The 24,723-nt window shown below is 52.3% G+C and overlaps 1 protein-coding gene across 3 annotated transcripts in view; it reads right to left on the bottom strand.

The window, feature by feature from the left end:
- GRK5 (G protein-coupled receptor kinase 5) overlaps window positions 1-24,723 on the bottom strand; it is a 251,480-nt gene that overhangs the window by 32,354 nt on the left and 194,403 nt on the right. For all 3 annotated transcript variants that reach the window (XM_010375976.2, XM_030940373.1, XM_030940374.1), the window contains one exon: window positions 566-666. In XM_010375976.2, coding sequence (XP_010374278.1) covers window positions 566-666 — 101 coding nt within the window. The remainder of the gene's footprint in view (window positions 1-565; window positions 667-24,723) is intronic.

Here is a 24,723-nt window from a genome sequence, read left to right as displayed (position 1 = left end):
TGTGCACCTGTATGTGTCAGCAAGTGTGTGTGCACTTGTGTGTGTGTGTTTGTACTTGTGTGTGCTCCTCGGTGCTCATGCCTTCAGTGTATGTGTGTGCAGGATGGGGTGGGGTTTAGTTGGTACTGTGTGGCAGCATGGCCATCGACTTGTCTCATCCCCTGCGGGGTGGATGTGTCACCTGCAGACAAGGTGACAGAGTTCGGCTGAGAGGCGCCCCCGCATCAGTAGCACTGGCTCTGGTTGGTGGCAGTGGTAGGGGTTGAGGACCCTGGGAAAGATCTCCAAACCACCCAGACAGGGTCAAATGTTTGCACATTCCTCTGTCTCAACAGCCTGGAGAGCCACTTGCTTTCAACACCCTTAGCAGCAGATGTTTTCTTTGGACTTGGCATCTTGGTATCTTTTTCTCTTCATGGGAAGTATACAAACAGTTGGTGTAACTTGGCTGAAGCCGTCAGGCACGGAAGACCTGCCTCAGTGCCCTGTACGGTCAGGTAGAGAGCTGTGGCATCCCATCTCTGGGCAGCCCAGGGAGGACAGGCCAGGTGGCTGGGGCACTTACTGTGCACAGGCAGAAAAGAGTTCTTTGCACGGCTTTTGCAGGAGCTTCTCCTCCGTCTGGGAGACCAGGTCTCGGCCAACTTGGGCTATGAAAACAGGGGACTGGAAGAAGGAAGGGAAGGGAGGTGGTCAGGGAGAAGCCAGCAGCAGTGCGGCCAGGTTTGCCCACAGGTGTTGGGCCAAGAACCAGCCAGGCTCCAGGTACCTGGCAGCCTGTCTCTGCCCCAGCGTGTGACTGGCTGCCCCCTCCAGCCTGCACCTGACTTAGGGGCTACCTGGACACTGGTGATCTGGGGAGGTGGCTGAGCTGGAAGGTGATGAATTAAGCCCAGGTTCAGGGTGAGACTTCTGTCTGTGCCACTTATAGGCTTGTGTGACCTCATGGAAGTCACTTGGCTTCTCTGAGCCTCATTCCTCATTTGCATAACATTGATAATGACAGTCCCCATGGCCTGGGCATGTAGTCAGAGCTGACAAGGTGTGCAAATGCTCCCAACCATAAGGGGCTGTGCAGCATGACCCAGCCCATCATTAAGCCCCCAGCAGGCTTGGTGACGCCCCTTGGCCGCGCTGGGCTTCTTTCCCCCGAGGGCAAAACAGAAGATGAACACCTGCCCAGCCTCGAGGTTCATGTGTGAAAGGGTTTGGATCAGGCCCAGGTGGACAGGCAGGCTCAGGAGGGAGGAGGGGGTCAGGAGGGGAGGGGAGCTGTAGCCCCGGAGCTGCAGGCCTGGGTTTGAATCCCAGATCTGTAACTCGCAGCTGTGGCCTTGGTCTTAACTGCTCAGCCTCACTCTTGTCAGGAAGACGATCGGGAATAGGAGCTTCTCTCGGAGCAAATCAATAAAAACTTCAGGTAAGGCATTTGGCCCAGATCTGGCCGTAGTAGCCAGCATGAAATAAACATCACCCCCATTGTTTCTTTCTCTTTCTAGGTTAAGCTGCTGGCCTGAGTATTTTAAGTTTGAAAAGACATTTCCAAGAGTTGCTGTGTCCTACCCAGGAGTGGCAGCCGCATCTGGAAGGCAGCTCCACCCAGGGCAGGCCTCACCCTACCCCGTCCCCTCCTCCTACCATTCACCCTCTGCCAGCTGTTCCCAGGGGCTGACTCACCAGCTGGGCTTTGAGATGGGTTTTTAATAAATTACAGGGATAATTGAGAAAATTGCTGGGAGTGGGCTCAGAAAGACAGGGTGTGGACACAGCTCTCTCCCAGAAGGATGCTGAAATCTGAAAGCCTTGCCTCCTCTTCCCTATGCGGCTGATTTGCTAAGTCCCCCGGATGGTTTCTCAGGGCGGGGAGGTGTCAGTCCCCGGGGGTGGAGGGGACGCCCGAGGCGGCAGCTGGCCTGTCCTTGGTGAATGAAATCAGTGGCTTGTTTTCTGTTCCCCACGGTTCTGAGTGTCCAAATCCCTTCCTTCCTTCTTTATTTCTTTTCTAGGCCCAGCTCTCTCTGAGGCTCCCCCCTGTCCTCAGGGTCTCCCCACTGAGCCAGGCCTGACAGGCTTCAGCTTCTTGGGGGGCAGTCTGCGGTGCGGATGCAAGCTGCTGTGACAGCGAACACCACTTACCCAAATGCAGGCCAGGCCATTCCCACCAAACAGCAGGCTCAGAGCACATTTCCCAGTTACCATCAGCAGCCTGGGTAGCAGCTGCTCTCTCCGACCTGCCTTCCCACTCTGCCCCAGGAGACACAGAAGAGCAACCCACACAGCACGGGTCACAACTTTTGCAGAAAAGATGCTTGATGTCATGGGAGGAGCCCCAGGCCAAGAGCCAGGAGCCTGAGCTCTGGCCCAGCCTCTGACCTTGGCCATTTTATGCCTCCGTCTCAGCCTCTGAAACAGGAAGGAACTGCCCCAGAGATGCCCAGGTCCTTTGAGATTTGGGCATCGACAACGGGGGGCTTGTGCTTCTAAGACTTAGAGAACTTTCTTGGGTATTCTGGCAGCTGAGTCTCTTGGGAACCAGTACCTGCAGGCTACTTCAGAGCAACTGAATATCAGAACAAATCCCGAGGCCCTGGGCAAATCTGCTTCAGGAAGCAGAGCTGATGGCTTGGTCCCCCATAGTCCAGGACGGCCCAAGGCCTGGCACAGAGCTGGTGCTGGCTGTCTGTTCATGAGCAAGACGATACAACGTGTTGTGCCAGGATATGACCTTGAGCCTGGTGTGAGTCAGCAAGGACCAGATAGAGATGTCAGCAGGGTGGGCCACGGGGAGAAACAGAACGGTTAGAAGGGGGACCTGAGGTGCCCACCTGTGTGCACTCTGCAGGGTTCTGCCTTTGTTTCCACCTAGGGAGGACCCACCCTTACCCACCACAGGCACAGCCTGGTGCCGGGCGGGGGTAGAATTAAAAGATGAAGATGAAACCAGGTAGGACTCAGTGGTTCATGCCTGTAATCCCAGCACTTTGGGAGGCCAAGGCAAGAGGATTGCTTGAGGCCAAGAGTTTGAACCAGCCTGGGCAACATAGTGATCGCCTATCTCTACCAAAAAAAAAAAAAAAAAAAAAAAATTAGCCAAACACGGTGGTTTGCCTGTAGTCTCAGCTACTTGGGAGGCTGAGGCGGGAGGCTTCCCTGAGCCCAAGAGGTCGAGGCTGCAGTGAGTTATGATCATACCACTGCACTCCAGCCTGGGCAACAGGGTGAGACCCTGTCTCAAAAAAAAAAAAAGAAAAGAAAGAGAAATAAAAAGAAAAAGAGATGGAGCCAGTGTGGTTTTGACTTCAAAATACTTTTTCTCCAGTAAGACAGAAATGATATAATATAAGATATAATATCCTAACAGAAAAGTTCTTATGCCTCTCGGTTGTACTGTACGTGGTAAAGTACAAAATGGGCTGGTTGAAATTCAACGGCTTTCAAAGCTTCTTTCTCCTTGTTTTGTTTGTTTGTTTTAGTAGCAAACTTTTCTCCTCCAAATGAAATTTATTCACAGACCCAATATTTAAAACCTATAAAAATAATTTAATTGGTAACAATGGTTTACATATATCGAAGGCTAATTCTAGTTAGGTCCTGTGCTAAACACATTGCTTCATTAATTCACTGAATCATACCCTGAGGTATCTATTATCATAGTGCCCATTTTGCAGATGAGGAAACTGAGGTTCAGAAAGGTTAAGCAATTTTCTCAGGGTCACCCAGCCAATAAGTGCCTGAGAGGGGATTTGAACCTAGGTTGGGTGTCTAATGAGTGAGATCTGGCTGGAGGGAGTGGGCTGTCTGGGCCACCTGTGCCTCCTCTCACCTTATCCCCTCAGGACCCATGAGATCTGACCCTAGCCCCCGGTACTCTGCAGAGCTCAGCATGAGGACCAGAGTGCTGTTTGGTCCCATAGCAGAGGCAAGTGGCACAGCTCAAGACAATGAGCTCCACGGCTCAGAGAAGGGAGGGGCCATTGTGAGCTGGGCTCATCTGGGAAAGGCTTTATGGAAGACGGAGTAAGGGGCAAAGCAGAATTTGACCCTCCTACCTGCAGGTGGGGACAGCCAACTGGACTCCCTTCTCAGCAGATGTGAGAAGGGGATTGTCCAGGGTCTAGAGGTGACCCAACTGTGTACATGAAGTCACACCACTCTCATACTTTGGACTGGCTGGCGAGGGATCTCTGCCTAAAGGCAAAGCCCTAAAAAGGGAGTTAATGAGTGGGCAATAACGTTTGGCTTTACAACCATTGGCTCGACTTGAAGAGATTCAACGATTCCAACCAAACGCCATTTCAAGTGCCTCCAGGGAGTGACACCTTTGCCACTAAGATGGGAATAAGAAGCTGCTGGCCAGTGTGTCTGAAACTAAAGCCAAAACCTGCCAGGAAAGTAAGAAGCGAGCATTTGCAGTCGGACATGTACTGTTTGTATCAATGGAACCAGAGGATGTCTGGTCCTTCCCCTCCAGTTCAGAAAAGTCACTTACAAATACAGACCCTTTAAGAAGGTCCTTCACTGGCTGCATGTCAGATCAGATACACTGTGTAAGAAACAAGGCACCCATAAGCTCAGAGGGCTCTAGGGTTCTGAGTAACCTCAGCTCAGCACATGGGATCCATTCTCTGGGTCTCTAAAGGCAGGAGAATTCCATGCAGTTTCACATCCCTGTCTGGTGGGCCCGTAAGGTGGGCTGGGGAGGGGAGAATCCCACAGGCCAGGTGGGTTCTGGAGAAAAATGTTACCCTCACTCCACTGAGGACTCAGGCATGTCAGGAGAGCTATGGCTGGGCAGCATATGGCTTCCAGCTATGGCTGGAAGAGCTCTAGCTCTTCCAGCAGGATGTCCCTCTGGGATGGAGCTGAGGGTCAGGGTGCCACGCTTCCCCCGTCAAAGATGTCCCTTGAGTGTCTAACCACACAGAAATCCAAGCGTGAGGGCCTCAAGGCCTGTAGATGCCTGCAGAGGTGAAGGCAGCCAGGTTGGAAGGGGTCTTGGTGGTGCTCGTTGGTAAAATTCCCCCAGGGGTCCGGGACCCCCTCAGGTCACCAGGTGGTCTCCTTAAACAGCTCTCGCTGCGGACCTTGACTTTAACACAATGGTGAATTTGGGCACCAAGCTTCCTTTGAAAGGTATCAAGTTAACCGGAAGAAGCAGGGGAGTTTCTCTGCTTGAAGACCCCCCCCATGAATGCCTGCCCCTTGTGGCCTTGCACAGCCAAAGCTACCCTGTGGTCAGCCTCAACGTGGGGAGCCAGCCTGGCCCTGCCAGAGTCCACTCTGATGACGGTCAGGGTGACACCCAGCTACCCCTGAGGAGGGCTCTGTGACCATCTTTCTGGGACAGCTGAAGACACCAAGATATGCCCTGGGGACACAGCTGTGTAGCCTGGGGTGCTGGACAGATAGCTCTCTCCCCTCTGGCTGGGTGAGAAAGGCCTTGCCTGCCACGAGGAACCGTGGGCTGTGAGGACCCCTCTGGCAATCAGTCCCCAGTGCTGAGCCCCCACCCACTTCTTTGGTGAAGGACCCTCCCCTTCTGGTCCCCACTGAAGCTGGGGAAGGACAGAGGTGACCTTGAAGCTGGGGACACTTTGCCTGCTCTGTGACCCAGTTCCTCTGTATAAAAGCCCCCTTCACCTGGAGGTAAAAGAACTTGCTCTGCCTCCCTGTTGGGATGGGAAATTGACCTTGAATCCTCCTCCTGCAATGGAGGAACCTGGAGCGGCACTGGGCCGGGGGAGCCAAGGCTGCCTGCTGTTCCAGCGAGCAGATCAGACAGAGCTCATGCTGGTCTGCAACTCCCTTCAGGACCCACGACAACTCACCCCTTCTTCCCACCTCGTCCCTATGGCCCAGACTCACCCTCTGCTCTATGCCACTGGTTCTGGGGATCCAGGCAGTTCCTGATGTCCGTGATAACCAGAATGTACCTTCTCAGGCAGCAGGAGATGACGCTTGCCTGGGATGTTTTTCTGGACACCACAGGGCACTGAGAAAAGCTCTTCCCACCACTTGGAACGTAAGTAGGGCAGACCCCCCCACCAAAATGGATGAAGTACGCCTAGGGTGGCTTCGCACCTTCATTCCTCTCTAAGCCCCTCCCCTCCCTTTTGTCCTCATCTCACGCATCCTCCACTGCTGTGACTTTAAACTCTAACATGCCACGTAGGTCACCTCTCTCATCTTCTGTTCCATCAGAACAGAAAGCTCTGGGATATCCAGGCATGGTGTGGATGACGTATTGCTGACCAGTAATGATTCAATGCACAGGAGCCTCGGAATTTTCAAAGATGAGACTGTCGGGGTGGCAGTCTGGTTGGAGAGAAGAGCTAGGGGCCTGTCCTGAAGCTGTGTTTGTATAGCAATGGGTTTAGAGTGAATGGGGTGACTTGCTGGCTAATCCCTTGTCCCTAGTACCCCTTGGTACAGCAACTACTCAATGCCTCACCCCTCCCAGGTCAGCTGCAGCTTCACAGGTGCCATCTGTGCTTAACCTGAAGTAGGAAAGATCCGGGGTATTTCAGGCACTGAGGCAGGCTGGGGAGGAGGGGTGCTGAAGAGGAAGGCAGGGGCCTGGCCTGGGCATGAAGCCACCCCAATGAGCACCACACTCTGCACAATCCAGGAAGCATGTGTGGATCACCCACCACACCCAAGGTTGATGCTCAGACGCCCACCCACAGCAGCGTTACAGAGGCGTTACACCCGAGTGCAAGGGCCGGCGACAGCCCAACCCCAGCTGTGCCTCTGCCCATTCAGCCAAGGCCCACAGGGCAGGCCATCCACAAGGTGGAGCCATAGCTTCCCTATGCTCCTTCACCCCACCAGCCTGCCAGCCTTCTGGTCCCTAAAGACAGGAGGCCAGGTGGGCATACCTGGACTAATTACCAACTGACTACAATCTCAGACCAGAGCAGTGCGGCCTCTGCAATAACAACTGAGGGAAGAAGGGGATCAATTTGGCCGGGCGCAGTGGCTCACACCTGTAATCCCAGCACTTTGGGAGGCCGAGGTGGGTGGGTCACCTGAGGTTTGGAGTTCGAGTCCAGCCTGGCCAACATGGTGAAACCCCATCTCTACTAATACAAAAGTATCACTGCTAATACAAAAGTTAGCCGGGCGTGGTGGCGCACGCCTGTAATCCCAGCTACTCAGGAGGCTGAGGCACGAGAATCGCTTGAACCCGGGAGGCAGAGGTTGCAGTGAGCCGAGATCACTGAGCCACTGCACTCCAACCTGGGCGACAGAGTGAGATGTGGTCTCAAATTTAAAAAAAGAGAAAAAAACCAAAACAGATCAATTCGAGAGGGAGCCCTGGAGAGGTAATACAGGCCTGGACCTTGAAGGAGAGAGAAGCTGGACTGCAGGGCCAGGGCCTGGAGGCTGGAGCCAGCACTGAATAGAAGGGGAGACGCTGCTTGGAGTCAGAGGGACTAGTGAAGATCACGGGAAATAAGCAGGAATGGCTGACAGGGCATGCTGCCGTCGTGTGAGGCTGACCCTCTCCTGGGGCAGCCGCCGGTGGCTGAGTCATCAGCCCTGAGGATGATGTCGCCAAGGCGGCTGCACCTGCTCTCCCGGCACTGCTCCCTGCCTCTGCACCATGAATGACTGACATGAGGAAGGGACATCATTTCCTGCATCAGTGAGAAACTCCAGATGTTTGAGGCTCTGGTTCCCAAAGCATCTCCCTGCATTAACATCCCTTGTTTCCAGTGTCAGAGTGGAGATGGAATCAGCTGTACTTGGCTGGTGTCCTTGGAGGCACCCAGGGATGGAGGGGGACTGAAAGCCCATGAAATCAACTCAGAGCTACACCTGGAGGCCTCCCCAGGAGCCACCAATAATCCTCTGTCCCGTGTCACCCGGGGAACTGTCCGGAAACACAGGCCTGACACTCGTTCAGAATTCAGGAGTGTGATGGTGCAGGAGGAGGGGGAGATCAGAGGACTCTCCAGGAAAGACCCCTCAGGGCTTAGCCCTTCAACCCACTCATGGCACAGATGGGGAAACTGAGAGAAGGGGTCCCCTCCAAGTCACCTGCTGGCCCATGGTGGAGCCAGGATTGGCAACTCCAACTGGGAGGCATGGATCTGAGTGGTACAAGCCCTTAACCAAGTGTCCTGAGCCAGCCCTCTAGGAAGGACATGGCTTTGGCCTCCTTGGCCCCAGTCCAAACCAGCTGGTCCCCATTTCACAGCTGGGAACACTCACATCCAGCAGTCTCAGCCCTGGCATCCGTGCCACCCACCGCCTCCTCTCCATCTCCAGCTGGCTGCCCTGGTTTGGAGGATTCTCTCCTCTTGCTTGGACTACTGAGGAGCCCTCACAGGTCTCTGTTACTTGCTTGGACTACTGAGGAGCCCCTCACAGGTCTCTGTTACTTGCTTGGACCACTGAGGAGCCCTCACAGGTCTCTGTTACTTGCTTGGACCACTGAGGAGCCCTCACAGGTCTCTGTTACTTGCTTGGACCACTGAGGAGCCCTCACAGGTCTCTGTTACTTGCTTGGACCACTGAGGAGCCCTCACAGGTCTCTGTTACTTGCTTGGACCACTGAGGAGCCCTCACAGGTCTCTGTTACTTGCTTGGACCACTGAGGAGCCCTCACAGGTCTCTGTTACTTGCTTGGACCACTGAGGAGCCCTCACAGGTCTCTGTTACTTGCTTGGACCACTGAGGAGCCCTCACAGGTCTCTGTTACTTGCTTGGACCACTGAGGAGCCCTCACAGGTCTCTGTTACTTGCTTGGACTACTGAGGAGCCCTCACAGGTCTCTGTTACTTGCTTGGACTACTGAGGAGCCCTCACAGGTCTCTGTTACTTGCTTGGACTACTGAGGAGCCCTCACAGGTCTCTGTTACTTGCTTGGACTACTGAGGAGCCCTCACAGGTCTCTGTTACTTGCTTGGACTACTGAGGAGCCCTCACAGGTCTCTGTTACTTGCTTGGACTACTGAGGAGCCCTCACAGGTCTCTGTTACTTTTGCTCTTTCATTTGACACAATGGCCCCCAAAGGAGCTTTTCTGCACCACACAGCACCAGCGGCTTCCACTGCCTATAGGACTAAGTCTAGTGGCTTCTTAGACCTGGCCCCTGACACCCTGCCTGACCTGCTTCCCCTTTCTGTCCCCTCCTCTCCAGTGCTCTGGCCCCACACTGGCTGTTTCCTGGGCAAGCTCCAGCTTTCTGGCTACTGGACCTTTGCTTGGTGACTTCATTCCTTCCCACCTCTTCATGGCGTGTCCAAACCCCACCCAGTCTTCAGGACCTGCTTCTGACATAACCACATCCAAGATGATCCTCCCAGCAGGCAGGACCTTTCTTCCAGCCCCACCTCCTGGAGACAGCTGCTGCAATCATCCTCATCATCACTGCCATCACTGTCATTTCTTTTTTCTTCTTCTTCTTTTTGAGATAGGATCTCACTCTGTCACCCAGGTTGGAGTGCAGTGGCACAATCTTGGCTCACTACAAGCTCCACCTCCCAGGTTCAAGTGATTCTCATGCCTCAGCCTTCCAAATAGCTGGGATCACAGGCGCGTGCCACAATATCTGGCTACTTTTCGTATTTTTAGTAGAGACAGGTTTTCACCATGTTGGTCAGGCTGGTCTCGAACTCCTGGCCTCGAGTGATCCACCTGCCTCAGCCTCCCAAAGTGCTGGGATTACAGGCATGTGTCACCACGCCTGGCCATCACTGCCTTTTCTTGAGCACCCACTTATGATATGCCAGGTCCTAGGAGCTTTATGTGGAGTGACCTTGTTTAATCTTTTTAAGATAGGTCTTATTATTCTTACTATCCCCACTCTACAGGTACAGGAATAGGCTCAGAAGTTAAGTAACTTGCTCAAGGGCACATAGTTGGCCTGTGAGCAAAGACAGGATTCAAACTCAGGGAATCTGGCCAGAGAACCTCATCCCTGAGCACCAGCATGTACTCCAAGGACGCCACATTCCTTCCTAGACAGTGTGCAGGAGGATGTGGCGTTGAGGAACAAGCCCTCCCGGGAGGCCCATGGGGGCTGGATAAGGAGGTGCGGTGGACTCTGCGTGTTTTGACCAATGGTGTTTGTATAGTGCTGTCATGCGTCACACACACGCGCGCGCGCGCTAACATCCAACATACGCTTCAACAGAGGAAAACATCCCGCTGAGGAGCTCCGCGCTCATGAGCCACGGCTCTGTCAGTGGACAAAAGGTCGGCCCGGGAGACTGTCCGCTCTATCTCCAGACGCAAGCACTTAGGGCTTAATGATGTGTGTATTTTCATATGTGGGCCGCTGACATTCCCATGTAAACTATTTGCAATTTCCCAGCGTGGACAGGCTCAGCTTTCAGGCAAGCTGACCAGGAGACAGAGGACACTCTGGAAGAAAGGGGATCCTGGGGGTCCCTTTCCTTCCACACAAGGGGGCTGCCCTGTCCTGCCGTCACGGGGTGGAGGTCATTGTTTATTGGGGGGCCACCCTCATTTCTCCTCCAGGGCAGGAACGGAGGAGGGGCACTCCCACAACTATGCCCTGGCCACCCCTTGACCCTCCTCGAGGGGATCTGCGTCAGCTACGGGAAGCCTGGCGTGGGCGGGGGCAGGGGTGGGAGTCGGGTCTCCAGCAGGAGCCAGGGCTGGAAGCTGCTGTGGGCGCCTGAGGGACAGGCTGGCCCAACAGTCACGGCCCCTGAGAGAGGCAGGCGTTGTGCTGGGCCTTGATGTGGGTTTTCTCATAAGTTTTTACTTCTGTTGCTCCCGGGAACAACGCTGTGAGGTGGGGGCTTACTGTTCCGGGGTCACAGATGTGGAAACTGAGCCCTAGAGAGCTCTGTGAAGAGGAGTGTGGCCTCATTCCTGCTCATCGGGATGGAGTGCTGCAGGGCACTAGGTGTGCTGTGGGGGTTCCGCAAACGCCCGCAGATGGAACACTGAGTAAGTAGCGGACCTAAGACTCAAATCCAGGCCTGCCCAGTTCCAAACCCTGCAATCTCTCCACTCCGCTTTGCTGAATGAATTGATGATGTTCCTGGCACATAGTAGGTGCTCAACATGCTTGTTGGGTAAGTGTGTGTGTGTGCGCACATGCCTGTGAGGATGAGTGTGAATGTTCACAGCAGGAAAGAAGGAGATAGAGAATAGCAGGTCTGCCCACCAGAAGGTCCTTTATGGAGTCATCTGGTCCACCTCCTGCCTTTGTAACATGTTGGGCCAATCACAGTTCTAAGGAATTTTCTTAATTAAAACCAGACGGAGGGGCCGTGGCCATCTCAGGCAGAAACTGTAGGATAGGGCTGCTGGGTGGGGGAGAAGTGTCCTGGTTTGGGGGTTCCCAGCCTAGGTCCCGCCGTGTCAATCTCATGGTTTCATTTGACCATAGGAGAGAATGCCCTCCTCCTCATCTCTACAGTAAATTCCCCCTTTGTTTGAGCAACTTGGAGGTAAGTATCTGCCACTTGCTGCCAAGAATCCAGACAAATTCACCATCTGTAAAATCAGGGGCTTAGGCCAGGTGAGCAGGAGGCCTCCAAATGCTCTTCACATGGCCAAGAGCTCCCCTCGTCTCGCCAAGCTCCAATTCCGTGAGCTCACTCAGCCCTGCTCCCCCAGCTGCAGCGACAGGGTCCTGGGCTGGGGAAAGCAGAGGGTGGTGGGGCAAATGGGGGCTGCTCCAACCCTAAACCCTGGCTCGCAGTTACACATGCTCAGACAGTCACAACCACAGAAAAAGGTTTGCTGAGCAGCAGGCGCAGAGAGCATTTCCTCACTTGAGGGTTGATTTAAGGTCTGGCTGACAGGAAGAAAAAGCACCATTCTTCCACCTTTTTAATGAAAACCTTCAGGGCCATGTGGAAGAGCCACCGCTGTACACTCTCACGTCCGTCTGGAGTAGTTCCTTTCTCTGTCCATGGCCAGGCAGGAGACGTGATCCACAAGCCCCAGACAAGAACAGACCAAAGGAAAAAAGGCAGGGTTTTGTTTTCGGGGTCACTGGGGAGAAAACAAATCAGCCCAGCCACACGCTCACCAGCAAAGTGCTGTGGCCTGTCCCTCCCTCCACCCTGGGTCTGATGCCAACATCCAGCAGCTCTCAGCCCAAGCACCCCCAGCTCTTCACCAGGGTGTCCTCATGGTCAGCCCAGGCGATGGACGGCATGGGCAGAGACACACTGGACCGGCAACCTGTGGGTAAAGGTCCTTGTGATCAAAGCTGGAAGGTGCTCACTGTGCCTCTTTTGAGTTCAAAGGAAGGTGATGCTTACTGTTTCCCATGAAGGTGGGCACAGCCTCCAATTAGAAGTGGACTGAGGCTGGGTGTGGTCGCTTACGCCTATAATCCGAGCACTTTGGGAGGCCGAGGCACGCAGATCACCTGAGGTCAGGAGTTCAAGACCAGCCATTATGATGAAACCCCGTCTCTACTAAAAAGACAAAAATTAGCCAGTCGTGGTGGTGTATGCCTGTAGTCCCAGCTATGCCGCAGGCTGAGGCGAGAGGATTGCTTGACCCCAGGAGGTGGAGGTTGCTGTGAGCCAAGATCGCACCACTGGACTCCAGCCTGGGCGACAGAGCAAGACTCTATCTTTAAAAAAAAAAAAAAAAAAAAAAAAAAATAGAAGCAGATCTGCAATGAAGCTGAGGAGGCCAAAACTTTAGGGTTTTGTTTGTCTGTTTGTTTGTTTGTTTGAGACGGAGTCTCGCTCTGTCGCCCAGGCTGGAGTGCAGTGGCCAGATCTCAGCTCACTGCAAGCTCCGCCCCCCGGGTTTACAACATTCTCCTGCCTCAGCCTCCCAAGTAGCTGGGACTACAGGCGCCTGCCACCTCGCCCGGCTAGTTTTTTGTATTTTTCAGTAGAGACGGGGTTTCACGGTATCAGCCAGGATGGTCTCGATCTCCTGACCTCGTGATCCGCCCGTCTCGGCCTCCCAAAGTGCTGGGATTACAGGCTTGAGCCACTGCGCCCGGCCTTGTTTGTTTTTTAATTGAGACGGTGTCTCGCTCTGTCACCCAGGCTGGAGTGCAGTGGTGCGATCGCAGCTCACTGCAACATCCACCTCCCGGGGTCAGGCAATCTTCTTGCCTCAGACTCCGGAGTAGCTGGGACTACAGGCATACACCACCACGCCCGCCTAATTTTTATATTTTTAGTAGTGATTAGGTTTCACCATGTTGGCCAGGCTAGTCTCGAACTCCTGACCTCAAGAGATCTGCCTGCCTCAGCCTTCCAAAGTGCTCGGATTACAGGCTTGACCCACAGCACCAGGCTAAGGGCTCTTTACTTGTAGTCCTGGGAGCTACAGAATGCTCTGTCTTGGGAGATACAGCATTTCTACAGAAGCACTTCTGGGAAATTGAGGTCACAGATGAAAAGGACCTGAATCTCCAAGGCCTCAGTAATTTGTTGTGATTTCTTTTCTCATTCTCAATATTCACTTTTGTACCTAACCTTCTATTCTTTTTCTTAAAAAACATGCTCAGCAAGTTATTTAAGCTTCAGTCTCCCCTCAAAGAAACTCTGGATCTTCCCCTGTCTCCAACTCTCAAAGGGATCTCTCCAGGGCCCTTCCAGAGGCCATCATGCCTTTAGGAAGATGGCATCCAGTCTGCCATTTTTATCTTTCCTTGATGAACAGCGCAAAGACCTAGAGTCTAAGGGGCTCACAGGGCTCTCTGGAGCCTCGTGTGGCTGGTGGAGGAGAAAGCGGGAGTGACACTGTGACACAGTGTTCAGAAGTAACCGGCATCCACGAAAGGCCTGTGACTCCATCATGGTGCAGACACACGCCACCACTCTTGCAACCTCCTTAATTCTTTGGCTGAGGATCTCTTGTACCTCTTTGGTGGTGACCCTGAGGGTAGCTGGTTTTTCCACCAGGCCAGGAAGAGACTTCAAGGCATGGGAGCTGTCTTTGTGAGCAGAGGTGGAGGTGGGGCCACTGCTGTGACAAGTCAGAAAGCTTCTTCAGCTAGGGTCCATCAGTCATACAGGTTCCCTGAGTGCCCATCCCGTGCCCAGGCCCTGAGGTCCACCCTAAGGACCCCAGCTACCAACTCTGTTAGCCGATGGTAGGAGTTCAAGGTCAGCAAGGACTGCAGGCTGCAGAGTGCAGGTCACAGCCCTTCAGCACCCAGGAGAGAGCACTCACAGAGGCGGCCTCTTTACAAACAGGTGGCTCCACGGCTGTGGAGAGGTTTGATCATGGCCCACAGGGTAAAGGGGGTTTGGCCGGGCAATAGGGAGGACCCTTCTATCCTCCAGCTCATGCCGTTTGTGCACTAGGAAGTCTTCCTAAGACTCGGGCTCTGGATGAATTCACTTTTCCTAATGGCAGAACCGACACTTTTCTAGACGCCTTTCAGACGGCAGGGTTGCACTGAGGATCACAGGCAGGCAGCAGGCTCGGGGCTATGAGCAACCAAGTGAGGGCCATGTGGCTGGGAAGTGCTGGAAGCAAGCTCTGCCTCAGGGCTACAAAGGGCCGGGGGTGGTTCCAGCCCCTTCACAGTGCCCTGCTGACCTGGTCACCCTGAGACCCAGCGTGTCATGTTCTCTGGGCCAACAAAGTAAAAAAAAATCCAGCCCTTCAGAAATAGCTGCAGCCCTTCAAGAAAAAGAAAATGGACTGGGTTTGAAAGACCCTGACCCACAATTCCTTTGCTATTCCAGTGGCTTCACAGAAATAAGAATGAAGGGTGCTTAGGGGTGGGGAAGCGAGGGAGGACATCTTTAAACACTGACAGAATTTAACTGGGGGCCTGAGAGCTGGGCAACTTTAATGAGAAGGAAAGGAAAATACACAGTGACCCTGACCCAGACCCCGACCCTTTACGTCAAAAGCAAAAGACGATAATTAACAAAATGCAATGTGCCCGGACATGGAGTGAGAGGCCAGCTGAGTTCTGTCAATTTGATAATCCCTGGTCATGACCCGCAGGCCCAAAGTGTGCAACAGAAGATGACGTGCTGTTTACACAGGCCGCACACGAGGGGGCTCGCGGGACCGGCGCAGCTGCAGGAGCAGCAGGAGGAGTACGATTCTTCCTGGCCCGTGGTTTGCATGCAGCCAGCTCCACCTGGGCCAATGTAACCCCACGCAGGTCACTGACACATGGAGCCCAGGCCCCAAGGTGCCGGGGATGTTCACGACAGGGAAATGGTGGGGAGTGTCCCTCATTCTTTGTGCTTGAGAAGCAAGGGCAGGGCCCGCCAACTTTCCATCTTCCAGAATACCCACCACCCTCCTCAATCTGAAATCGTGTTGGATTTTTTCTCGTGAAGACTTCATTCCTTGGGACTGGGAAATAAAGGGGCAGGGCGGGGGCGGGGCGGGGGCGGGGCGGGGCGGGGAGGGGCGGTGCGCAGGAATCTCCCAAGAGCCAGGAAATTCAAGAGAACCTGCCCCCTACCTCAGACACATGATGCCATTTCTCTGCCCAAGGTCCATGGATGGGGGCGGCCTGCCAAGCCACAGGGACCAGGATCACTGCCCACCCAGGACAGAGTTGGGGGTGCCCTCAGGAAGCCTGTGGCTGAGTCTTCTGTCTGCCGCCACTCCAGAGAGGCATTCTGGGCAGGAAACACTATACACACACATTAAGGACAGGGTCAGAGGCAGAGCCAGCTCCGCCAGCATCAAAGGAACCTCCAGTTTTCTGACCTGGAAGGTCACGAGAAAGGAAAAAGGACCTGGACGGGCCTGCCCTGGCCCGCTGTGAGGAGCTCCGGCAAGGCACATCAGCCTCAAGGGCGTCAGGAGGCGCCAAGATGAAATCAGGCTGTGGGCAAAGACAAGCTGTTTTCCAGGAAAGGTTGGTGAGGGGTGGGGTGTGGCTACTTGAAGGACAATTACACAGTCATGAAATATGCCACGTGGGAGACTGTGACGTGAGAAGATGCTAAGGACACAGTGCAAAGTGGAAGCCGAGGCCCAGGTTGGGGGCCAGGAGCTGGGCTGGGCCCCGGATGGCGCTGGCACACCCAGCCCCTGGACGCCAGCCCGACCCCGCCTCTGGGGCCTGCTCATTCCCCGGCCTTGCCGCCCCACCCCCTGCTACACCTGGGAAGCTGATTCAGCGGGAACTTTTGTCTTTGGTTAACTTTCAAGAGGACAATGCAGAGGAAGAGAAACATCACAGGCTCCAGCACTGCACAGGCCAGCTTACATCCCACTCTTTTCTTGCTCTTTTTCTTTCATTGTGGTAAAATAGACATAACATAAACTTCACCATTTCAACCATTTTAAAGTGTACAATTCAGTGGCATTCATTACGTTCATCATGGCAACCGTCACCTCTATCTTGTTCCAAAAATGTGTATCATCCTAAACAGACCCTTTGTACCTGTTAAGTAGCAACTCCCTACTCCCTCCCTCCCACCGGCCCCCTGGTAAATGCTAACTTACTTTCTGCCTCTATGGATTTGTCTATTCTAGATACCTCATAGAAATGGAATCACAGAATATGTGGCCTTTTACGTCTGATGCTTTCAGTTCACGTAATGTTTTCAAGGTTCATCCACACTGGGGCATGCATCAGTGCTTCATTCCTTTCTGTGGTATAACATTGCACTGTAGAGACAGACCACTTTTGCTTATCCATTCATCCGTTGATGGATACTTCAGTTGTTGCCATTTTTCGGTCATTGTGATAATGCTCCTATAAATATTTGCACACTAGTATCTGTTTGCATCCGTGTTTTCTGTCTTTTTTTTTTTTTTTTTTTGAGACACGGTCTTGCTCTGTCACCCAGGCTAGAGAGCAGTGGTGCGATCATAGCTCACACCGCAGCCTTGAACTCCTGAGCTCAGGTGATTCTCCCACCTCAGCTTCCTGTATAGCTAGGACTGCAGGCACACACCACCATACCCAGCTAATTAATTTTTTTTTTTAAGATGGAATTTCACTCTTGTTGCCCAGGCTGAAGTGCAATGGTGTGATCTCGGCTCACCACAACCTCCACCTCCCGGGTTCAAGCGATTCTCCTGCCTCACCCTCCCAAGTAGCTGGGATTACAGGCATGTGCCATCACACCCGGTTAATTTTGTATTTTTAGTAGAGACGGGGTTTCTCCATGTTGGTCAGACTGGTCTTGAACTCCCGACCTCAGGTGATCTGCCCACCTTGGCCTCCCAAAGTACTGGGATTACAGGTGTGAGCCACCACGCCCAGCCCTCCAAATTTTCTTTTCTTTGTAGAGATGGGGGTCTCGCTGTGTTGCCCAGGTAGGTCTCAAACTCCTGGCCTCAAGTAATCCTCCCGCCTTGGCCTCCCAAAGTGCTGAGATTACAGGCATGAGCCACCATGCTCAGCCTCCCTGTTTTCAATTCTCCCAGTTTCACCATGATGAGCTAAAGAACTCTGACTGCCTGGAGTAAAACAAGGACAACAGTGTCTACTACATAGGAGAGTCATGAAGATAGAATGCACTAAAGCTATAAAGCATGTAGCATACAGTAGGTGCTAAATTAATATTTTCTCCCACCTCCTCCACTAAAACCCAGAGAGTTAATGACTTAGTGCTTAACTAGTAGAACTTCTGGCAACAGCCAACTTCTCTGCTTTGCACAGACATTACAAATGTCTCAGCATTTAGACACTTACTGGCTTAAAGAAAAAGCACCTCAGAGGAATAGAAGCCCAGCTGCTGGCCATCCCCAGTGGGAGTAGGAAAACCAAGTCAGGAAGCATCCCTTTTGAGGCCTCCTCTCCTTATTTCTAGCACAGAGTTATAGAAAGCTCCACAAGGAACATTCCAGTCTCCTCTTCCAACCTGGGTCTCTCTGGGCCTCAGTTTATTTATCTAGGAAATGAGGAGTTTAGCTCAGCTCCATGGTGTTTAAACTGGGATCCACAGAACCCTAAATGTTCTCCTCAAATTCAGAGCCTGGGGAAGGGGAAGGAGAAGGGAGGAAAAAGGGAAGTCCAGCCCCCTTGGGGGTCAACCACAGATCTTTTTTATCTGTTTGCACGCTGGGAATCTGTAGATAAAACTGCGTGCAGGGCCCAGAACTGGGCAGCCCCTGAGATTTCCCTGGGCACCCAACCTGAGTGAGCCTCCACTTCTTGTTATTTTACATGGCTGTGATGAGGACTTAGCAAAACACGGAATATAAAGTTCTAGGCTACAGTAGTAGCTTAATAAATGCTAGATGTCCCAGGACAGCTCATGAGCACACATGTGGCTTGATTTGTGAATTCCTCTCTCTGCTGCTCCCAAAAGTGGAAGAGAAAGAGGCCCGACCCCCATCCCTTACTACTGCTGCTTGAGAAAACTCCTGGAAGTCCCTTTCTCAAGTTTTCTTTTCAATCCTCTCCTGCCCTCCAGCCTGTTTGCAGGGCTGTGGCAAGAAGCTGGAAACGCTGGTAGATGGCCTAGCAGGGGCAGCTGCCCAGCCAGACCCTCTGCCCACGTGAAGGTGGACTCTGAGCTCACTGGATTAATTGAAAACAGGATAGAGATCCTGTTCCAGGGGCTGGAAGACGAGGGCCGAGCAATCTCAGCAGAGATGAAAAGCTGGGTCCAGGGCTGGTGTCTGGGACCCCAAAGCCCCACGGAGAAGGGGACAGGTACTTGGAAGGGAGCCATTTGCCCAAGCCCCCCATATTTCACACCCTTGGTTGCCCTGGAGACCATGAATTGGTTGGATGAACAGGCAGACTCTAAGCAGGACCAGGGCCATGGACCCCAGGAAGGGAGATCAGGAATGAGCCTGACTCCCAGTCCAGTGTGCTTTGCCCTAGGTCATGCTGTCTCTACCAAAAACAAGCCAGCATTTCCATTTCCATAACGCACCATAGCTGGGAAGCAGAGAGTTAGCCTGGCATCTTCTAAAGATGATGAGAGGTCTTAGGAAGTACAGGGACACAATTAGATAATATTGAATCACTCAGTGAAAAAGTGATTCTCTTCGGATCTCCTGCAAGCCTCCCATCATGAAGTAGAAAGTCGCAGGCAGTGCTACCGTCTTGTCATCAGGTCTCTCACATTCACTAATCTCCTTTAAAATGACAAGGATGAAGCCTTCAGGCTCACAGCCTCATGCAGGCAATACAGTATCTAGCTTGGATTTAATCTTAATTTTTCCAGTTACCTTTATGTATGACAAATCAATACTGGTTCTCCAGGCATGTTCCTGGTACAAGGTTTCCTTTTAAAACGCATCTATTTTAAGTTAAAAGATGAGCTGATTTAAAGAAAATCATTGTAGGCCGGGCGCGGTGGCTCAAGCCTGTAATCCCAGCACTTTGGGAGGCCAAGACGGGCAGATCATGAGGTCAGGAGTTCGAGACCATCCTGGCTAACACGGTGAAACCCTGTCTCTACTAAAAATACAAAAAACTAGCCGGGTGAGGTGGCAGGCGCCTGTAGTCCCAGCTACTCGGGAGGCTGAGGCAGGAGAATGGCGTAAACCCGGGAGGCGGAGCTTGCAGTGCGCTGAGATCCGGCCACCGCACTCCAGTCTGGGTGACAGAGCAAGACTCCGTCTCCAAAAAAAAAAAAAAAAAAAGAAAGAAAATCATTGTATAGGTAACTGTTAAGGGTAGTCTGCAAACATGGCCAAAACCACACAAGTGCTAGGGGATGACTGATGGCCACAAGCTCAGGTGAGCGCCATTTTTATCAGCCCCATACTCAGTTGGGGAAACTGAGCCTTCAAGGATGCAGAGCTGGAAAGTGGCAGGACGGGTTGTACGAGGTCCTAGGGACAAGGATGAAGCCGACTGCCTGTGCCAGAGGCCGAGGAGCTGTGTGGGTTTGCTCGGCCTCCTGATGCTGGTGCCTGGGTGGGGGTGGGGAGCCAGAGGAGGGAATTTGGAGTCGTTATTATTTCCTTTCATTCAAGCTCTTGACTTTGTAAAATGTGGATGTTTTCCAGAGAGCCCAACAAGCACTACGAATAGATTTCTTTTGTGTGGAAACACAGGCTGATGGGTAACTTCCCCCTTCACAAGAACCAACTTCCCTGTCTTACCCTATCATTGTTTATTGAAACAAAGAGGCAGCCCGGCATCTACGGAGGGCTCAGAGAACAGTATCCTGCCTGCAGACCTTTGGCAAGAAATGCGCTCTAAGAGCTGCCTGCACAATGGCCTTCCCAGTACCCCACGGAGGGATGCCATACCAGTTCCTTAGAAGCCTGCCCCAACCCACCTGTCCACCCCCTTGTCCAGGAAGAACCCACACAGGCCCTTTCAGTAGGACCAGGCACCGGGTTTGAGCTTCCCCTGGAATCCACTGATAGTCCCTAACAAAGCCACATCAAAACTGGCACCTCCTGCCAGACCTTAGTAATTGGGATGGGGCACTGCAACCACAGAGACCAGCACTGTTGCTCACGGGCCCGATTAAAATGAGCCGCAGCAACATGTCCTACAAGTAACACGGCCAAAGCAGGTCACGCAGGTGCTTCTCCATTTTGGACCAGCCTTTTCTCTTCCCAAGTCTCAGTTACCTGCCCTGTAAAATAGGTACACTAATACCCAACTTGGGGAGCTGCTAGGAAGTTCCAGGAGCAAGTCTGTAAGAGGCCAGTGCGGTCCTAGGAATGGAAGAGCTCAAAGTCTGGAGAATGTTGTCATGTCAACTAGGATAAGGGGCTGAATGTCCAAGAAGGACCAGGCCTGGCCCTGATCTTTCCAATAGGCAGTGGGGCTCTCGTTCTTCAAAGGAAGACCAGGTCATGGGGCTAAATGTGCATTAGGATTTCTTTACTTTGTTTCCATACACACCCTTTCCCTTCAAAAACTGAGGCCCTCTTACAAGGACAGATAAGACAAAATGAAAACAAGTCATTTAAAAACAAGTTACAAAAATGAAACCTGAATGTCATCAAAATGAAAAACCTTTGTGCTTCAAAGGACACCATCAAGAAAGTGAAAAGACAACCCACAGAATGGGAGAAAATATTTGTAAGCCATATACTGATAAGGAACTTGTATCCAGAACATATAAAGAACTCTTCTGACTCGACATTAAAGACAAACAACCCAATTCAAAAATGAACAAAGAATCTGAATAGACATTTCCCACAGAAGATACACAAGTGGCCAAAAAGCACAAGAAAGGGTGTTCAACATTATTAATTATTAGGGAAGTATGAATCAGAATCACATCAAGACACTACTTCACACCCACTAAGATGGATAAAATAAAAAAGACAGAAAATAACAAGTGTTGATGAGGTTGTGGAGAAATTGGAACCCTGCTGGTGGGAATTTAAAATGGTACAGTGCTTTCAAGAACAGCCCAGCAGTTCCTCAAAAATTTAAACATAGAGTTACCTTACGACCCAGCAACTCTACTCCTATGCATATAGCCAAATGAAACATGTCTACACAAAAACTTGTACCTGCATGTTCATAGCCTTATTATTCCATAAAAGCAAAAAAGTAGAAACAAAAAGTAGAAGCAGGTTGGGCACGATGGCTCACGTCTGTAATCCCAGCACTTTGGGAAGCTGAGGTGGGTGGATCACTTGAGGCCAGGAGTTCAAGATCAGCCTGGCCAACATGGCAAAACCCCGTCTCTACTAACAATACAAAAATTAGCCGGGCATGGTGGTGGGCATCTGTAATCCCAGCTACTTGGGAGGCTGAGGCAGCAGGATCACTTGAACCCGGGAGGTGGAGGTTACAAGGAGCTGAGATCACACCATTGTACTCCAGCCTGGGTGACAAGAGCGAAACTCCGTCTCAACAACAACAACAAAAAGGTAGAAATAACACAAGTGTCCATCAACTGATGAATAGATAAATAAATAAATGTGTTATATCTTTACAATGGAATATCATTCAGTCATAAAAAGGAGTGAAGTGCTGATACATGCTACAGTGTGGATAAATCTTAAAAACATTATGGTGCAAAAGAAGCCAGTCACAGATGGCCACATATTATGTGATATTCCATTTCTATGAAATGTCTGAAATAGGCCTAGAGACAGAAAGTAGATAAGTGGCTGTCAGGGCCTGGGAGGAAAGGGGAACAGGGAGTGACTGCTAACAGGTACAACAGTTTCTTCTTGGGGTAATAAAATACCCTGGAATCAGAAAGCAGTGATGGTTATATGATTTTGAATCTTTTTAAAACCATGGAATTGTACTTTAAAATAATTAGTTCTATGGTATGAGAACTATACCAATAGATCTAAAAAAAAATGGTATTTTTGTTTTGTTTTGTGTTTTGAAATGGAGTCTTGCTCTGTCACCCAGGCTGGAGTGCAGTGGCGTGACCTTGGCTTACTGCAACCTCCCCCTCCCTGGTTCAAGCGATTCTTGTGCCTCAGCCTCCAGAGTAGCTGGGATTACTGGCATGTGCCACCACGCCCGGCTAATTTTTTGTATTTTTAGTAGAGACAGGGTTTCGCCATGTTGGCCAGGCTGGTCTCGAACCCCTGACCTCAGGTGATCCGCCTGCCTCGGCCTCCCAAAGTGCTGAGATTACAGGTGTGAGCCACTGCACCCGGCCATAGGTATTTCAAAAAGTGATCTGTAATGGTGGATGAAATATAATTCTGTTTTCACTTATGATTATTGTTATTACAATGGGGACATTTCCTGGGCCACCTCAGCTCAGAGTGACCCTCCCCTCTTCTGAACACCTGTCACCTGTAATCTCAGCTCACACCTGTAATCTCAGCACTTTGGGAGGCCGAGGCAGGTGGATCACCTGAGGTCAGGGGTTCGAGACCAGCCTGGCCAACATGGCGAAACCCTGTCTCTACTAAAAATACAAAAAATTAGCCGGGCGTGGTGGCACATGCCAGTAATCCCAGCTACTCTGGAGGCTGAGGCACAAGAATCGCTTGAACCAGGGAGGGGGAGGTTGCAGTGAGCCAAGGTCACGCCACTGCACTCCAGCCTGGGTGACAGAGCAAGACCTGTATCACTTCTGGGCTGTAGAACTAGAGGGCAGAAGGTGAGCTGCTCAGCTCTCTTCAGAGCCCAGCACACACTCAGATCCAACTGTGGCCCGCTGGCCAGCTTCTGTGAGCTAACAAACCTGAGACCATCCCTAAGACACGCCATGCTCATGGCTGTCTAACCAGCACCAGAGACGAGCCTGCCACGTGATGTTCTTAACTTGGGGGTTGAGGGACGGGAATGTACAGAGGGAGGCTTACTGGTGTGCTCACCTAATATTCCACATGCTCCTCTCCCTTTCCCAGCCTCCCTACTGGCCATGGACCGCGAGAGGAAGTGATGAGTGTTGCTTCTGGGTCAAGAACTTAAAAGCTGCTGTGCTTCCTTCATCCCTCTCTTCCCCTGTGGCACTGACCATGAGACGACACATTCAAGATGGTGGGTCCACAGGAGCAGCCAGGATCCCTGAGTCACCCAGGGAGAAGGACCCAGAAGAGCTGATGACTTAATCGGATGATGCATGAGAAAGAAATTAACCTTTGCTGGGAGAAGCCCCTGAGATTTGGGGGTTTGTTGTGGCAGCTAGTATAAATCATCCTGACTGACGCACTGCCTCTGTCCAGCCCTCTGCAGCTGGAGGCCCTCTGGACCCTTCCCTGGCCTCTCACACTCCACAGCTGGCAGTTCCATGTCTGAACGATTTCCTCATTCAACAGCCTGATTTTGAAGGCAAGGAGAAGGTGGGGAAAGGCAGATGACAGGCACTGCTGCCGGGCATTGAAGACGCCCCAGCTACCATGCTCAGTACTTGCTGCTTTTATTTATGATCCTCATGGTCCACACCTTTGACAGATGAGGAAACTGAGGCACTGAGAGGTTAAGCAACTTTCCCAAGCCCATGCAGCCCAAAGAGGTGACATCTGGCTTTGAAACCAGGTCTACCTGACCCTAAAGCTCGCCTCCTTCTCAGCACTCTGCTGCCCTTCTCTGAGCTCTCCAACAGCTCTCAACCCCTTCCAAGCCTACCCTTGACTAGCGCCCTGTAACACCCCCAAAGCAAAGCTGGCCATGTGTGGGCGACCGATGCAGGATTCGAGGCAGTGTCTATGGAGTGGGCTTTGCCTCTTGGGATAAAAACTTCAGGCAAGGGTTGGTAGGGCGTCCTCCATGGGGAGGAGAACGGAGCTCCAGGCATAGACATTGCTTAGGCAGGGGCTTTTTATCCTGGCTTCCAACAATTACAAGATGGCAGACACCTCCGGATGTGAGCTCACCAAGCGTGGCTCCCCAGAGACATGAGGCAGGAGAGCTGATGGGCCCATGGAGGGCAGCTTCCAGAGCTCCCCTCAGTATTTCATTTCAACCAACTCACATTGATTGAGAACCATGTGTCCAGCATCATGCTGGGGCGGGGACACAGAGAGCAGATGCCACTGTCTCCATCCAAAGTGAATCCCCTTGCCTCTGCCGAGAGTAGGTGGACCTTCCCACAGCCCTCATCCTGTGCTCTGTCTTTCCTGGGGACACCTCCACCCACCCAGAGACTCAAGACAAGCCCAAGGGCATCGCCCTTCTGCCGTTTTGCAAGGCACTTGTTCCTCCCCATCCTCAAGGCTGCAGGCCCAGCTTGGGGACCTGGGGCTGCTCCCCAGATGGCCTCTTGCCTCCAGTCCTTCCTCATCCCCCTTATTACTCCTCCAGGTAGTCAGCGGGATCATCCTAAAATATAAGTGGCACTCAAAGCACTGGCAGCTCCACACTGCCGCCACCTCAACATGGCTTCCCAGTTCCTACAGCCCAGAGAGGCCCCCTCCCCATTCCCACCCGCACAGCACTGCCCACCCCGAGCCCTTTTCTACCTCTGTGCC

This window comes from Rhinopithecus roxellana, chromosome 11 (assembly GCF_007565055.1).
Source record: "Rhinopithecus roxellana isolate Shanxi Qingling chromosome 11, ASM756505v1, whole genome shotgun sequence".
Lineage (NCBI taxonomy): Eukaryota > Metazoa > Chordata > Mammalia > Primates > Cercopithecidae > Rhinopithecus > Rhinopithecus roxellana.
Note: the sequence above shows the minus strand (reverse complement) of the source record. Positions and strands in the feature narration are given on the sequence as shown.